At 37.5% G+C, this 18,114-nt stretch overlaps 1 protein-coding gene across 3 annotated transcripts in view; it reads right to left on the reverse strand.

Moving 5' to 3' along the window:
• Positions 1-693: 693 nt before the first annotated feature.
• sh3tc2 (SH3 domain and tetratricopeptide repeats 2) overlaps positions 694-18,114 on the reverse strand; it is an 87,562-nt gene continuing 70,141 nt past the window's right edge. For all 3 annotated transcript variants that reach the window (XM_072590970.1, XM_072590968.1, XM_072590969.1), the window contains 7 exons: positions 16,147-17,823; positions 13,884-14,064; positions 13,300-13,450; positions 10,968-11,090; positions 7,734-7,884; positions 6,112-6,308; positions 694-3,372 (listed from right to left, as the gene is read on the reverse strand). In XM_072590970.1, coding sequence (XP_072447071.1) covers positions 3,154-3,372; positions 6,112-6,308; positions 7,734-7,884; positions 10,968-11,090; positions 13,300-13,450; positions 13,884-14,064; positions 16,147-17,823 — 2,699 coding nt within the window. In that variant the 3' untranslated portion in view covers positions 694-3,153. The remainder of the gene's footprint in view (positions 3,373-6,111; positions 6,309-7,733; positions 7,885-10,967; positions 11,091-13,299; positions 13,451-13,883; positions 14,065-16,146; positions 17,824-18,114) is intronic.

Below are 18,114 nucleotides of genomic sequence, written 5' to 3' on the forward strand. Positions count from 1 at the left end.
CTCCAGCTCGGAGTTCGTGGATGCAGAAGCAATGGTGCCAGTGGTGGCAGAAAAGGAGCACATTGTCAGCATCCCCAGGGATGATGCTGAACAGTGACTGGAGGAGTAAAGGAAGTGAAGTTTATGGAGAAGGAAAGATGAACTTTTGAAGTTGTTTCAGTTTTAGTAATATCAATGCAATTTTAATTTATTCAGTATAGTTGGTTCTGCTATAACATGTGTTTCTTGAACGCGAATTCACTATAACACGATTGAAGAATTTAGACCATTATTTGTAGAAAGCAAATTTCCCTTACTTGTATTGGCTATAAAATGATTCCGGTTCCCATTGGTTTAAATGGTGCTGCTATTATGCAATTTTCTTAAAATGCAAGATTGCACGGGAATGGACCTATTGTTTTATACCAGAACAGACTGTGTTTTACTATTTATATAATTTATTTAGTCATTTATTCTGTAATCCAAGATGGTGCCGGAAACTAGATACAAGAGACAATATTAAATAAATATAAATCAATCTAAATCTAAATTAGGCTTGCAAATATCTACCACTGAGATTTTGAGTTGCCTTTTTTTAACAATAGTTACCGCTACTAAGCATAATATGAATTTTCAGAGGGGTATCTTTACCTGATGCACAAATACTAACATTTTCTCTTATAACATTAAAAAAAAACTAGGACATGAGCAATATTGTATTCAAAGACCTGCCAGATATTTATTACAGTTCATTAATGTATACAGCATTATATTCAAAATCATATCCATATCTGGGCTAATATTGAGCTATTCAGTTACAAAGAGTAGTGTACTTCCATCAGCATGTCATTCTTCAAGTGGCTCCCAGTTAAGATGGAGTCTGAGATCTTTATACACTCAAGTCCCATGCTATGTTGCAGCAATGGTACTGTCAACATATCCCTTAAAGGTGTACTGACATATTAATTGTGAGAAATAATTCAAGTTTGTTTTGCTGATAGCTGTACAGTTACTGATCTAAAATACTAGTTGCTGTGCAACTGAGATCAAATCTTTTATGAAAATCAAAGAGAAAAGTTAGCCTAAAACCTTACAAAACAATTGTTCAAATTTATTGGTTATCATTAAAAAACTTTGATCCTACATTTGACATTATAATGTATTATAATAATTGAATGATCTTCTGCCATGATATTGTTATCAATTAAAGATAGTATTTCAACCGTTGCCCCCCAACTTATGATATAAAAATATAAAAGAAAGTTTTTATTTTGTTAGATAAAACATTTTAATATAAAAATACTGTGTTCACATTACTGTTAGGTAATGATAGATTTGACCTATCATGTATCAAATATTAAACAATCTACACTGTTCACTGTTTGCATCATCCTCATTCTCTCCAAATCGTATTTTCATTTTTTCTCAAGCTTGCACAAGTCAGTTGATATTTACAATAATATAAAAGAGAAATTAGCTGTCTGTAATTTCTACAGCTACCAGAGTTGGTTGATGAAATGAAACTCGTACTATGACAAGAACTTTCTTACAAGATTAGTTTATTAGATTACTTACAGTGTGGAAACAGGCCCTTCAGCCCAACAAGTCCACATCAACCCACCCAGACCGCAACACTTAACACTACAGGCAATTTAGCATGGCCAATTTACCTGACCTGCACATCTTTGGACTGTGGGAGGAAACCCACACAGACACGGGGAAAATGTGCAAACTCCACACAGTCAGTCGCCTGAGGCAGGAATTGAACCCAGGTCTCTGGCGCTGTGAGGCAGTAAGGCTAACCACTGTGCCACCATGCCACCCACATAACTTAGGTTATATCTTCACAGGTCACTCTTTACTATCGAAAATGATAGGATTATTACATCTCTAGAATTTCTGCTTACACTCACTTCTCCATTTATATCCATGGCATATACAAGGCTTTGATTTTTTTTGTCTGTTTCACAAAACTAATCATATTCAAATTACTTTAAATGTAAGTAATTTAGCTGAAGATAACATTCTCAGTCAAATATTTATTCCATATCCTTTGTGGATTTCATGATATTATATCTCAGTTTAAGAGACAATCTAATACTTGTCTTCCCTGAAGTGTATTCTTAGTAAGACTGTATGTCACTGTTGCATATACAAAGTGTGGTACTTAGAGGTGAACACCTTTTGGAGGGGAATGTTCAAGTACTTGTCATAGAAAGAGTTCAGGAAAAGAGCAAACTTACAATAATTATTTCTACATTTCTAAATGCATCTATTTGAGGATCTCCCAACAGGTGAGAAAAATGAAAAGAAAGGCAGATTAGGTATGACAGCTTGTCAGGAATGAGGTAAGAATGCTGTATTACTGTAAATATGTCTTATAGTGTTGTTTTTCCAAAATGGCAGTTTTTAAAAAGAACTTTTGATTTCATAGGGCCATCATGAACTCCAGCTTATTTTTATATGAAGCAGCCATATATCTTCACATGCACTTTTGCATGCATTATAGAAATACTGTGGCACCAATAGCTTTTTTTGTTAATGCAATCATAAGTTCCCATTGTTAGCATGCTGAATTTTGTAGTTCCACAAGCTCAATTTATAATCTTAATTTTTGACTTAAATAACCATTGTATTCAGAATCATTTCCAAAGTAAAACTAAACGTATTGGAATGTTTCCAAAATACTGTGCTCAATTAATCTAGCTCTCTAGCTGCCTGGCTATTGTAAGCATTCAGCAGTGTTAATTTATTTTGACTATTATAGAACAATCTGAAGAAAACATTAATCCTGTCACTACTAGATGTTTCTGGGTTTTTTTTCATTTTGGTTATCAGAATAGAACAAAATAACTTGACAATCATTGTGATTGAATTATTCCCAAGAAACTGAAAACTGTGGATTGCATCTTCTTCCATCCATCTTTTCTTCTGCTTAATTCCCTGGCTCTTAGAATTTGACTTGCCCTCTCCCAGTTACCACTTATTTAGATGCTTGTAACATCCTTTTGCTTTTAACCCTGATGATCTTATAATATGGGTCTTTGGTCTTCATACTTGTTCTTGAATGTAAAGGGAAAGTAAATGCATCTGTATACAACAATTCCTTTCAAACAAATAATTGCTGTAGTAAATGGAGTTGATGCAGGAGTTCATTCTATATCTTATGTATCTTCACATTAGCTTGTTCATGGGATTATTTTTGCATTTGTGTAGCTCAGTGCTAAGAGCCTTGGCTTGCTTAACAAACTGCAAATGCAGATCTTCATTCACAATGTAGTTCTTATAAATGTTGGCAAGTCTGGTGGAAACAGTAAACAAATCTTGCTTGTTCCCTACTTCAGTAGCTGCAGCAAAAGCCAAATGGAAGTAGCCAGCAGCATCATGTGCATCCTGAAAACAAGAATAAGGAGAATATTCTTATTAAAAGTGGACAATCATTGTGACTTAAAGACAAGTTCAGGTTTATAAATTTAAGTCAATGATTTAAAAGGAATAACTACTGTAACATGCAACAGAACAGTTTTAAAAGTAGGTTCAATAGGCAATTTGTTTCCAATAAGTTTAACTATTCACTATCAAGTCTGTCTTTTCCGTCAACCATTCACAATTAGTTCCGTCACATCCTCTCTCTAAATGATTAGGTCTCCTTAATAACCATGGATAAAATTTTTAATTTTTCCCAGTTTCTAAAATAATCCAGGGAGATTTCAGGGTATCAATCCCTATTTATGTCCCTAACCATTTACTTTCTGCATTCGTGTCTATGGCACCTGAAGAATAAATGTAATCCCATACCAGCTGAGATCAGTATGTAGGTCCCGCCTGCTCAACCTCACCCCTTGCCCTTGTGGTGAACCTCAGGTTAAACCACCACCAGCCATGTCTTTCTCTAATGAGTATTTCTGAAAGAATGGTAGGTGCAGAAACCTTCATTACATTTAAAAAAGGTGTTTGCAGTTTATTTAAAGTGCAGTAAACACCAGCATTCTTGACCAAGAACTTAAAAAGAGGATTAGACTCCATATTAGTCATCACGTACACAAAGGGCTGAATTGACTTCTTCTGTGTTTTCAATTTCTATGAATATTTTACTGGATTCCACATAAAGTTATAGAATAACTTATCATAGTAGGAGACTATTCTATCTATGCCTGACCTTCAAATGTTCCACTCATCAGCACTTCTCCATTTGCATTTTTTGCATCTTTCAAGAGAGCATCTGGTTCTTTTTTAAAAGGATTATTATTGAATACACTTCCACCATTCCAGTAAATCTCATCTGCACCGTAAGGATTGAAGATTTCCTTAAACATGTTCAAATTACTTCAATTGATGCCTAACTATAAACTTCAGCATAATTTTCTTTTCTTTGGACTCAATAATACTATTTATAAAATGTAAGGATCCTTTATGCCTTTTTTAAAAACAATCTTCTAAACTTGTGCAGGCATTTTCAAAGACAAGTATCTATGTTCCTAGATTCACATTAAAATTCAAACATTTGGTTCATAATATCTGAATTCAGCTTTTCAACAATAATAAATCATTTTACATATCACTCCATAACATGTTGCCTCTCTATATCCATTTGAAGATTATTAATATTTTCATTTATTTGACCTGCAAGTTTCATGTCATCTGCAAAATTTGAAATGATCATCTATATACCTGAGTCTTGGTCAATAATACTTACCTACAATGAAAAACAACTCCTGGGTACATTACTGTGCATGCCAATCCAGTCTGCTAAACAACCATTCAACACATACCCTGCTTTCTATTCTTCATTCTGTATGCATTCAGCTACTTCCCCCTTTAAGAAGCTTCAATTTTGCTTATTTGTCTATTGTGTGATACTTTGTTACACACGTGTTGAATGTCCATTTATACAGCACCAAACATATTGTTTTGGTAAATTTCCTGATTACTACAAAGGAGTGTGACTTATTTATTTAGAATTCTTAGCAAGTTCCTTATGTAGCATTTTCTTTTAAGGAATGCATCAGTATCCATTAACTCCTCATTCACCAATCTGTAAGATCATTTCCTTCTAATCCTGAATAGAAAGTTCTTTCTTTTATCCAGGTGTCCTGAATTGATTTTCTCATTCCTCATCTCATAAAGATTCATTTTCATCACTTTACCATACTTGAAAATCATGTGGGAATCCTCCTTTTTTATTGTAATGACAGACATATTTTCAGATTATTGTGATAAATCCTGAATTTATTTTTTAGGAAGACATGTTGTTATAGAGTAATAACACAATGATGGTCTCTGATTTATTTTCCTGAGACTTGTTCATCAAAAAGTCTGGCTTATAAAAATATCATTGTTGTGTTTATTATTTTGTAATTATGGAAAACAACATCCCTTGGTAAAGTAATAAAATGACTTCAGTTACATCGATGCAAAATATGGACTACCTAACTAATTCAGATGTCATGCACTTTAAATATTTAACATCTAATCTTCAATGCAAGAGCATCAGAGGACTTGTTTGTTACAAATACAGAGAATGCTGAAGAAACTCAGCAGGTCTGCCAGCATTAGTGGAAAGGAACCCTGAAGAAGAGTCATATCAGGCTTGAGATGTTAACTCTATTATTTTCTCCACAGATGCTGCCATACCCACTGAGTTTCTCCAGCATACTCTGTGCTTGTTTCAGACAGCCAGCATTTACAGTATTTTGATTTAATTTGGATTTATTTCATATTTAGCTGCTAATGTCAAGATTTGTCGCTATAAATTTAATAGCTCTTAAAAGAGCGAACAGAATACTTTGAAGGATGTAAATTTATGTCTGCATGCCATCTATTGACATTTCTTTTTTTTTATTGGGAGATACACTAAAATACAGCATTTCTACTGCTTTAGGGATAACTTGCACAAAATAGTCGTACTCAACCACCAGTGCATGTTATCCATAGTCGATTTAGAAAACCATGACATTTGGTGTTAGGTATCATATCATGCCAAATCATTCATTCTAATTGTGGATATTCATTGAAGAAAATAACAAGGCTTGGCCATTTTTAGAATGCTCATTCAACTTCAATGCACGTTCTTCATTATTGGTCAGTTGATAAAATGATTGCAGAAAAGCCAGTCAGAGAAACTTTCCCAACCTTGAGTTTGTGGAGTGTAATGTCACCTAGTCTCAAGTAAACCTTCATGTAGTACATTGCTTCTTTATCAGATTGCAATGTGTAGGGACTGAGTGACAAAGCCTTCAGGTAATAGTTCTCAGCCATCTCATATTGCTGGTATAAGTAGTACACTGTTGCGAGTCGATAAAAAGCGATTTGTTCCTTCAGTTGGCTTCCTAATTATTGAGAAGAAAAAAAATCCTTTAAAGTAATCTCATCACTAAGTTATTTTTGTTCTAATTATTTTAAAAGATTAAATGCATTAAGAGTATTAGTTCATACAATGGAACACAAATATGGAAGAGTAGCTACCATAATTTCATATTGATAATTTCATTCAGTTATCAAAAGATACTTCAGAACAAAGGAAGCCACTTTTCTCATCATTTGTGTACAGATGCTGCCTCTGACATAGCAGCATCAATTGCAACACAATTACCGACAAGATTTTAACATTATTTTCCTTCAAGTCTTGAACTTTTTCATATTGCTTAGTAAGGTGTTTGTATGGTTAATAACCCAAATAAGTCCTGGAATGTTAGCAAATTTCACAGTTTTATCTGTTTGCAACCAAGCACTCAAGGTTTAAGAAACACCCATCAAAACTAATTCAAAAGGTTACAGATTAGCAATTAACTGTTTGCTAACAGTACTCAAGATCCTTTGCAAATACTGATATTAAATATATTTAATATATTTAATGTCATGTTCTCTGTAGAAAGCGCATTACTTTCCAACCTTAAATGCTGGCTATGTTATATTTCAAGTCCAGCTTTCCCATGTCTTCCAAATTTAGTAAAAGTACTTTAGGATAAAGAATAATAGATCAGGTGTTCCATTTGTCCCCACTCGTAAATTGCACCAGATTTGGCTTGAGATCATAACAATAAGAGTCAAACTTTAAGCTCATCTGGGATTAATATGGGTGGCTTTAAGGCCCAGATACCCCAAAAGGAATTTTAAAATATAAACAAATACAGCTAGCTTTCTTATGAAAGGTGTGCTTGCAGTCACTGTAGCAATGGTATGAAGTCAACATGACTCATTTCTATACCATGTAAGTTAGGGATATTTTCTTGATCCGAAGGATGACTTAAGCAGATGTTCCAGGCAGACACCCCTCAGTGTTTAGACCAGGATACAATCATAAAGGAATTTTGACACTAAATTATCAAATCTGAAATTAAATAGCAGACATTTCTATATTTAATCATGCGGATATGTGTTACTAGCACTGCTGCCTCACAGCACCAGGATCCCAGGTTCAATTCCAGCCTCGGGTGACTGCCTGTGTGGAGTTTGCACATTCTCCCCGTTTCTGCGTGGGTTTCCTCCGGGTGCTCCGGTTTCCTCCCACAATCCAAAGATGTGCAGATTAGGTGAATTGGTCATGCTAAATTGCCCATAGTCAGGGGTGAATACGGGGAATGGGCCTGGGTGAGTTACTCTTTGGAGGATCGGTGTGGATTTGTTGGGTCAAAGGGCCTGTTTCCATACTGTAGGGAATCTAATCTAAATTTAAATGACTAATTTGAAATTAATACATGCTATTTTTTCAGTCATACTTAACAAAATTGTTGAATAAAAGAAAAATTACTCACCAGTATTTATGCTGAGTCTTACAGCTGCAATTGCATATTCTAGGGCTTGTTCTAAACGGTTCAGTATAATACTAAGCTCAGTCAATTTATTAAAAAGTCTGAGCTCTGCATCAGTATCTCCCGTCATCCTAGCCAGCGGTATTGCCCCAGTCTGAGAAATAATTCATAAAGTTTCACATCAGGCAGAGCAGATAGTTAAGTGCATACAAAACTGAAATATTAAGCAATTATTGTTTTCACATAAACACGTCGGGTTGAATTTTCCCAGAATTTGGCTAAGTGGAGATTTTGTGGAACTTCACGAACAATTTCACTCCATGAGCTCCAGGGCATTTTCTCACACACTTCTCTGCTGTGCTTTTCATCAGTTATGCATCCCCATGGCACCACACCCACTCTATCATGCATTCAGGAGCTAAGGAAGGACCCCTGTTACCATAACATTCTGGGATTTAGCCACCGATGCCATATTTAAAACCAAGCTAGACACCAGGTCAATTGCTACAATCTAGTAACTGCCTTTCACAGTGTGTTGCTGCACAGCTATAAAAGGCATGGCTGAGAAATAGAAGGTGGATCCCAGCCTCATCAACATGGACTTGAAGGCCCTGGTGGATGGGGTAGTGGAGGAAGCCCATTATCTTTCCTCAGAAATGCCAAAAGGGATCAAAGCACCAGACCCTGCCAGCCCAGTTTGAAGTTGCCACCCAGGTTAGTGTTAATGCCCAGCAATGCTGAAGATGATTAATGACCTTCTGTGCTTCACAAGGATAATTGCCACCACTTTTCCTTTGCCACTTCACACTCACCGCACACATCTCTCCCTCAGCTGGTAGCCCCTCACTCTCCCTCAAGCAGTCTCACCCACCTCCCAACAGCACTAACCCTGCATGCCTTCACCAAGCCTCCTAATCACTCACTCAGGATAACTTAACACTTCTCCCCACCTGCACCAACACAACAGCTGTGTCACCCACTTCTATCACACTCAACCCCATTCTTTGTCTCATTCTAAGAAAAACGTGACCCACAATAGGGCACAGAGAGCCACAGGAGGTGATGGACGATTTGACATTCCTCTCCTCCCTCCCTAACAGGAGAATATTCTTGCCTTAGGGGAGGGGAATGTGACTGCTCATGTGGTGATGCTGAGATTTCAATGATCCGGTGACCTAAAATGATTAATTGTCAAGTCTTATGCTACTTTCCCATTACCAGCATCTGTCAATGTATTATTAGCATGTCCAAACATCTATCCTTATTTTGCAACTCATTCCCTTTCTTGGCTCCCGCAGACACCACTGCCATCCGCATGATTTATGCGCTGAAAATACCAGGGCATCCTCTCTTCCTCAACCTCTGAGGAAGGTGACACAGTCCTCTCGGATTCAGCACCAACAAAGCTGCAACCCCCACCAGCTCAGGTACTAATACCTCAATAACTACTTTAACTAGATTAAAGTCAAAAGCACATTCTGGTGAGAACAGCTGGCCAAAAAAGAAACACTCCAGGTTGCAAACAACCGGAGGACAGCTGGAGACCAGGCACTTGCTCAGCCACTGGCTGGAGAGAATCTGTTGTGTTAACCATTAACACTTCATTAAAATGAACAAACATACCCTGGATCAGCAAAGAGGCTTGTCCACCAATGCAACTGAAAAGATTGGAGGCTGTTATGGAAAGCCAAGTCTAGCACACCCCATGCCTGCCAGATACACACGCAGGCCTGCACTCCATCAGGCCTGCACCACTGGTAAGGCGGCAGAGGGACAAGCGACCTTGACTTCCCTCCAGGTGCCCCTCCCTCACAAGGTGGCAGGGTGGTGCCAGTAGGCTCCCACACAGAGAAGGAACCACATACAGGTCTCTTCTCAGGACACTCCAAAGGTGCCTGTAATCCCTAACTCAATGTAGACAACAGCAGCAGAGTGGAGCATGAAGCATCTGACACCAAAGGTCCCCAAGCCTGCCTCAGGGAAGCAACCTTTGACCTGTTAACCTCTGCGTGTTCACATTGTGGGGGTGTATGAGGGGGCTGGGGGAGGAACACACCACTGGAACCAAACCTTAAATCCATCCCTAACTGGAGTTTTAATCGTCCAAACAGATTGCCAAACTCAATGATGCAGACAGTGATCCAGTTCCCAAATAACCCTTAGAAAACATCTTGATGTAGGCTTTCCCCTTTTTGCTCAATATCTCTTCTCCCCACACACTACCAACCCCAATCTCCATGAGGCCTCCAGAGGGTCAGCAAGATCAAGCCCTTTTAAATTCAGCTACTATTATTCTCTAATCCAATTGTAAGAATAGAGTTTTTTCTAAAGCCGAAATATAGCCACATAACTCGTCTGCTCCAATTAACAGCATTAAGAGGACAATCAATTCTACCTGTGTTGGGAAGATCTATTACATCCCATCTAAAAAGAGATTATTAAAAATTAGAAGGAACTTTTATCCAAGTAAAGGAATGTAGGCTTTTAAAATGCACATTTGGGTCAAACAGATAGGATCTAAGTCAAAAAAATAATAAACTCCAGAAAGATCCAAATATTTTATTAAAGTGATTGCTTTGCATTAATGTCCTTGCTGAGGGGCTAACAGGATGATTGCCAACGGCTGGGAGTAAGGTTTGGGCAATAACCTCCTCCCCCTCTTGTGAATGAACCCATCATTCCCATAAGTAAGGGCAATATTCCTTGGGATTCAGGATGACTTTGTCCCATTCCAGTGTTTTGGGTCGTGAAGTGACTAAGTAGGCCAATACTGAATCTGTGAACTCTGTCACACGTGAGGCATGCAATGTTTGCTGAAGTAGGTGGGTGAGACACTGTGATTTTGACACGCTCCTTCTGCTGTTCACACTTGACCTCTATTTGGGCTGGTCAGAGACATTTGTCACCTTTGTAGATGCTCCTTCTGTAGTTTGGGCTGTCTTGGGCTAGATATCCCCATTAGCAGTGGAGAAGCTTTAAGAACATCCTCATTGCGATTCCTCTGCCCTCCTTGTAGAAAGGGCAGATACGCAAAGTTATACTTAAATCTGGCTGCCATGTGTTTATAGGATGTCCCACCGTTGATTTGCATCCCATTTCATTCCCTACCTCCATTTCAAATCTCCAACTGGTGGCTTATTACCAAAGGACAACTTTCAGTGCAATACTGACATTACTCAAAAGATTTTCAGCACTTGTCATTATGATAATCCAAGACTATAATATGTCTGCACTTACCCTATAAAACGATATTGCTTTCTCTCGCTCCCTAGGCCCATTGTAAAACATATCCCCTGCTGCTTCATTGATTTTCATTATAAAGTGCAAATCCTCCATTCGTTGTGCTGTTTGTATAGCTGCCTGAGTGATTCACAAGAATCAAAAATACAAATCATTAAGATAATGTAGGCTATGAACAACTTATGTTGTAAAAACCTATCACATTCCATTTAATGGCTTTCAGTTCATCAATTCAAAACCGTCGCACAATTGTGATGCCTTTTCTTTCAGGTGGAATACAGGTTAGTTCGCATTCCTCTAAAGCAAACATAAACTGAGGTTAACTCAGTCTTCCCGCTTAATCCATCCTAGTATGCCAATTCTCTGTGTCCATGTACATATTTTGATCCTGGGCCAGATATGAATCCATAACTTTATTTCTACCATTCTCCCCACCTCTTTTTTTTTTTAACTTCAATCCTCTACAAACTCTTCTGTCCTGTGATGGCTCCTTTTAGTTACTCCCCATCAGGTACGCGGTCCTCCCAAATTCCTACCTAAACACCACAGTACTCCTTCATTTCCCTGCGCACCTGCTGTTCTCCTAGGTTTGAGTCCCTCTTAGATGAGCCTATAAATTCTCTTTGTTTCTCTTTGCATTCCCTGAAGTGACCATTTAAGGGGTTGATATCTGGCACCTTACAAGCAGCAATCCAAATGCCACATACCCTTCAACCTTCCTGTCCAGCACAGCTACTAGAGGTCATTTCTCTGCCAATTGGGGTGACCTTATAGAGGTTTATAAAATCATAAGGGGCATGGATAAGGTAAATACACAAGGTCTTTTCCCTGGATTGGGGGAGTCCAGAACTAGAGGGCATAGGTTTAGGGTGAGAGGGACCCAAGGGACAACTTTTTCACACAAAGGGTCGTGCATGTATGGAATGAGCTGTCAGAGGAAGTAATGGAGATGGGTACAATTACAATATTTAAAAGGCATCTGGATGGGTATATGAGTAGGAAGGTTTAGAGGGATATGGACCAAATGCTGGCAATTGGGATTAGATTAATTTAGGACATCTGGTCAGCATGGATGATTTGGACTGAAGGGTCTGCTTCCATGCTATACATCTCTACGAATCTACGACATCAGACTTATACCACCCTCTCAGCATTGTTCTTGGGGACTCTGAGTGGATCAGCTTTCCCCTCATCTTTCTGCATTTCTCCCCAGGACAATTGTTCTCCTGTAAACAAGGTCCTTGCCATCTATGAGTCCATTATTTGATGACTCAATCAATAATGTCACTTGGATAGAAATTCTTTCCACTTCCCATTATAAAACATGGGTATAATCTTATTTGGAGTATTGTGTCCAATTTTAGGCTGTGCCCTTTAAGACGGAATAAGAGAGGGTACAGAAGAGGTTTATGAGAAAAATTCAGGAATGCACTTCAGTTATGACATATACATGATCCTGAGGGGGTGACAGGTTGAACATGGAACATGGAAAGGATATTTCTTCTTGTGGGAGAAATCTAGAACTAGGTGTAACAGTTGAATGATAAGCAGGCATCCATTTCAGACAGAAATAAGGGACAATGTTTTTCTCACTGATAGTGAACGGTATCTTTGGAAATCTCCTCCCCTGATGGCAGCAGAAGCAGAATCTTTATATAATAAGTCTTTAAATAAGTGGGGGAAGATAGATTGTTGATAATCAAAGGGGTGAAAGATCATTGGCGTGGGGAGGAATATGGTATTATTCCTCAAATTAACCACAATCTTACTGAATGGCAGAGAAAGTTCAAGGCCGAATGGCCTATCCCTGTTCCTGATTTGTATGTTCTAATTTGTATATGTAGGTAGATTGGACAATCTGGGGTTATTCTTCTTAGAAAAGTTGGGATGATATTTGATTGAGATATTCAAAACCAAGAGGAATAGAGACAGCATAGATAGAGAGAATCTGTTCCCTTGAATGAGCAACCAGTATAAGATGAATGGCCTAAGAGAATGAATAAGAGCAGTATTTTATGCAGGTAGGACCTTGAATGCATGGCCTGGTGACTTGGCAGAGGTAGATTCAATAATGACTTTCTAAAAATAATTGGTTAACACCCAAAAAGAAAAGTCAGAGCCAAGAGGAAAGGGCGGGAGAGTTGGACTAGTTCAGTTTGCAGAGAGCTAACACAGGCAAAGCAAGCTCCAATCAGGACATCTGCTCAGTGACCTACAGGCTTGAAAATGAGAGTAATGTCTCATTTCTTAGGGGGAAAACCAATCAGCATACTCAGTTATTCATTAACTCCATAATCAGAACATTTTGATATTTGTGAAGAATTAATACCTGAAAGTACAGCTCAACAAGTTCATATTTTTCCATCAGGTAATAGAGCTTTCCAGCCAGCAGCCATGCCTTTGCTTCCTTGTAATGCATTCCGAGATCAATAAAATTCCTCAGGTTCTGTTTGGTATAATCTAATGACAATCTGTAGGAACTAATATTTGAATTTCAATTACTTCTAACACTTCAAAACTTCTTGTGTGATGGCTCTATAAAACATAAGATAGATCTAGACTTGTTTTTTATAAACTAAAGTGTGGAAAAGGATCTTTAATGTTATTAAAATTCAGTAAAATATTTTGCCCTGCAAATGAAAAGGATATTTAAATATGAAAAGAATGGTAGACTAGAGTGGTGCTGGAAAAGCACAGCAATTCAGGCAGCATCCGAGGAGCAGGAAAATCGACGTTTCGGGCAAAAGCCCTTCATCAGGAATAATAGCAATGGAGATGATATTGTTTTGAAGAGATATACATCAATGTAATAGTATGATTATCTAAGGATTATCTGGGTTTTATTAACTTAGTTACTTTGATACATTGTTCTTTTTTTTATTGGTGTAGTTAGCCCCACTTAATTTTACTTACTTCTGTGTGTTAAAAGACAGGTGAAGATGGCTTAGAATTTTCAAAATTTTCATCTCTTGTTGCTTGTCCTTTAACTTTTGGGAAAGTGTCAGCCAGTGCTCATAATATATTCTACATTGCTGATTATCGTGTAAAATGTTCTCATAAAAACTGCAGAGTTGTTCAAGAGCCTGAATTTGGCCTGTAAATAAAGCAAATAAACGATGAGACAAAAAAAGAATAAACTCAGAATAAGTATAGGCTTCCAGTGAATTTTATCCTCAAAGTGTGAATTGTGGCATTGCAATCCCATTTCCAGATCAATAGGCTTTGCCCATATTATTTTCTTCATGAAGTAGCATGTATGATCTAGAGTTGGAGCCACCTTGCCAAGCAGGTTAAAGGGTCCACCTCTATTTATTGAGACATCGGTATATTTCTGTATGTGAGTGTTAGGCATCTTAATAATTACCCTTCTAACCTACCACCTATCAACCCAGCTCCCTCATATCCTCATGTCTATTTCATACACTTCATGCTCAAAATCCCTATTCCTCACAATAATACCCCTCACATTCCCAAACCCTCTTCCCACGCCTACTCAAAATCCTCTACCCTACTCAAAATCCTCTGCCCCTATCATTTCCCATGCTCCTTCCATCCCCCAAATGCCTCCATATTTATCATGCCTAATCAGTCAGTATCCACTATTGCCAGAATTGATAAGTTCTATAATAACACTAGGAAGTCTTTGGGATGCTCATGAAACTGTTAAAGTAAACAAATAGTCCTTCAAAAACAGTATTAATCATCTTTACACAGCTATTCAAGCTCCATTTTAGAAATTAGTCTTCTTAAGCACTCAAAAACTGTCAAAATAAACAGCTATTCGAAAACCACTTCAAAAACATAATCCCATTAGTTGTTCACTGAATGTGAATCAAAACAGCTCAATCCTCTTAATAACTATGTCACTATTTTTTACTGAACTGAATCCATCAGTGGGACTTGGAATTCAGTCAAATAGTTGTAATGGACTTCCATTACTTAGCTGCATCAACAAATTTGCCACAGTTGAGCACATTAAAACCTTTGAAGTAATAGAACAAAAGACCATCTATTCCATTGTTTTAAAAGTTGAACAGATCATTCATATGGATTTTAAAAAATTAACTTGTGCACAACTTTACAGAAACCTAATGGTTATCTAATGTCTAAACTTTAACTTTTTCTGTAATCTCCCTCAGAATTTTGCACTGATCAGATTGCCATACAGTGTTTCCTCTCATTTCAGCCCAAATAATTTAATTCTAATATAATAGCAATTGTCTCTCACATATGTTTTCTCAACAACTTCAGGATTCATCTTCTCTCCAATATTCTTCTATTTAATAAAATTCAATGTACAGTAGTTAATATAATCTTCACCATGTTATAATCACCACCTCCAAATTGACCATTCCCTTCTCTGAGATTCATCTCATTAGAAACAATTTTTAAAAATTGATTTTAACTAGATAATACTTGTTCCTGTGCATCCTCTTGGGATTTCCTATCTGGCTATTAATTAAAAAATATATTATCTTAATCTGCCCTCTACTTCAATCATAATTGCTTTACAACCTCTACTTGGACCTGGTATTCTCAAAGTACCGTTGCTTTCTTCTTTATCAATATTATTCCTACGTAAGAAGAGTCATTACACTTGAAAACAGTAAATTGGCTGTAAAATGATTTTGATGATACTGAATTGAATGCTGTAAATTCTTTCTTTCACACATCCTGTGGTTTTTGAACTATTTTAATAAAAGTATCTCAAAGTCACACTACAATCCTTTGTGCCAATTTCTCCACCTAACTTATATTAATTAGCTCACTCATCAATTTTCAACCATCTGCCATAGTCCAATGTGATGTCATAGAGTCATAGAGATGTACAGCATGGAAACAGGCCTTTCGGTCCAACCTGTCCATGCCAACCAGATATCCCAACCCAATCTAGTCCCACCCGCCAGCACCTGGCCCATATCCCTCCAAACCCTTCCTATTCATATACACATCCAAATGCTTCTTAAATGTTGCAATTGTACCAGCCTCTACCACATCTTCTGGCAACTCATTCCATACATGTACCACCCTCTGCGTGAAAGTGTCATTAATTTGTTTAACCACCTGCTAATTTAAATATTATCGAAACTAGTTACAAGCCTCACTGGTAATTCTGGGGCACCTATTTTTTGTGTATATAATACATGTGGCTTCATCTGTGTGACGTGATACTTACAATAAATACTATTGTTTTTCATGGCAATAAGAAGTGCTAGCTCATAATTCAGTCTACCGTTCTCCCTCAAGCCTCTGTCCACGTAGTATTGTCCTAAACAAAGAAGGACTTGCACACAATCTGATTCCAAGCTGCAGTCTTGCATTTCCAAATATATATTCAGAGAATTCCTGAGGTAGCGTTCCGGCAGTGTTAAATGTTTACAACATAGAGTCAGAGACCCAAAGTTAGCATTAGCGATAGCTTGGTTGTGTTTTATACCAGTCTCTTCTGCAGCCATTATTGCACACAGGCAGTTTTCCAAAGCTTCCTTCAGTGTACCTTTCCTTCTTAAAGATATTGCCAACATGTTATGAACAACTCCCAGCTCGATAGGACCATATGCCTGAAGTGATGATTCCAAAAGGGAATTCAATATTCCAAATGCCACAACAGGCTGATTATTTAAAATATACAACCAAGCAAGAAAAAGAGAGATTCTGAAAGCTCCCCGATCATTGATGTATTTTCCTATTTCTGCAGATTTTGTCATGAAATCAATTGCCCTTTCATATAGCTTATATTGCTGGTATAGATTGGCCAAGGCGAAATACATGTCTCTCTGAATGATTATATCGCTCACATTGGTTGAGAGATCTGAAGCCTCTTGAAGGTAAAATGCAGCCTGTGTAGCTATTTGACAATTACAATACCCTGGATAGTTTGATTTTGAGACTATTTCCATGACCAGGTCAGCCTTCTGCAGAGAATCAAACAACGTGTTGCTTGAGCCAGGTTGAGCAAGTCTTAATGCTGCTAGCGCAAGTTCTGGTAAGCATTTTTTCTTATATATTGAGCTTAAAATCAAATACACATCTACTGGGACTTTATTGCTTTTTGAACCAAAATTATTTGAAAGAAACTGCAAATGTTCAGCAAATGGCAACATTTCTTCAGACTTTCCAATTTCCAAAAAAAGTTTTGAGATCAGAAAACAGACACGTGCCTCCAGGAGATGATCATCAGCAATCATCGCTTTTTTAAGTATCATGTTAAGTATCTCTAATTCATTCTCCGAGCTAACAATATGGCAAGGGATGCACAAGAGAAGAGTTGCAGCCTTTTCAACAAGGTTATGAGATTTCTCTTTCATTTTTAGCTTCAAGTACACAGAAGCCAAGTTTACATACAAAGCAGTCAATAGATATAAGTCAGAAAATGACCCTTGCACCAGAGTCATTGCTTCTTCAAAGTAAACTCTGGCCTGTGAGAACCTGAGCCTTTTCGCACAAAGTCTTCCTAAAAGGAAACAGATTCTGGAATAAGCCCAATGTTTGTTGTATCTTTTGGCTATCTCTCTTGCCATTTCCAAATATTGTAATACTTCTTTTTCTTCAGTTACCCCATATAAAGAAGACCCTACAAAGGAAAAGGACAAATCATAGAATTGGTTGAAGTGCATCACATATTCTTCATGGTTTAGGAATAGTAGTAAAGGGTCAAAGGTTGCAGGATCATCCAAGCCTTCAAGATTATGGTCTATACAGAACTTCGGTTCATCAGGTTGATCTGGCTCTGGAACAAATTCTTGAAATTCCTTAGGTTTAGAAGAATTTATCTCAGGAATGCTCCTTCCACAAACAAGTCCAGCTAGACCAGAAGGGAGATGGTTTGCAGATGTTGAATGAAGGAGATCTCCTGTGGAGATACATACAGAACAGTAACATATAAAGGCCTCAGAAATGTTCATAAATTAGTCAAAACATCTGAGCCAAGAAATTATTGCCAGTGATATACTGAACATGTGCTGAACCCATTAATCATGGAAATTAAATAATTTCACATCAGTTAAAATATACAACTGAAGAATTTCAGACAAAATATTGTTCAACAAATATTCATAGCATCCATAACAGTACTCTTTGGGTTTAACTTCAGTCAATAAAATTTCAGTTGTCGTTAGTTAGGTTGTACTGATTCTTTGACTAA

The sequence above is a fragment of the Chiloscyllium punctatum genome, chromosome 20, assembly GCF_047496795.1.
Source record: "Chiloscyllium punctatum isolate Juve2018m chromosome 20, sChiPun1.3, whole genome shotgun sequence".
NCBI classification, from domain to species: domain Eukaryota; kingdom Metazoa; phylum Chordata; class Chondrichthyes; order Orectolobiformes; family Hemiscylliidae; genus Chiloscyllium; species Chiloscyllium punctatum.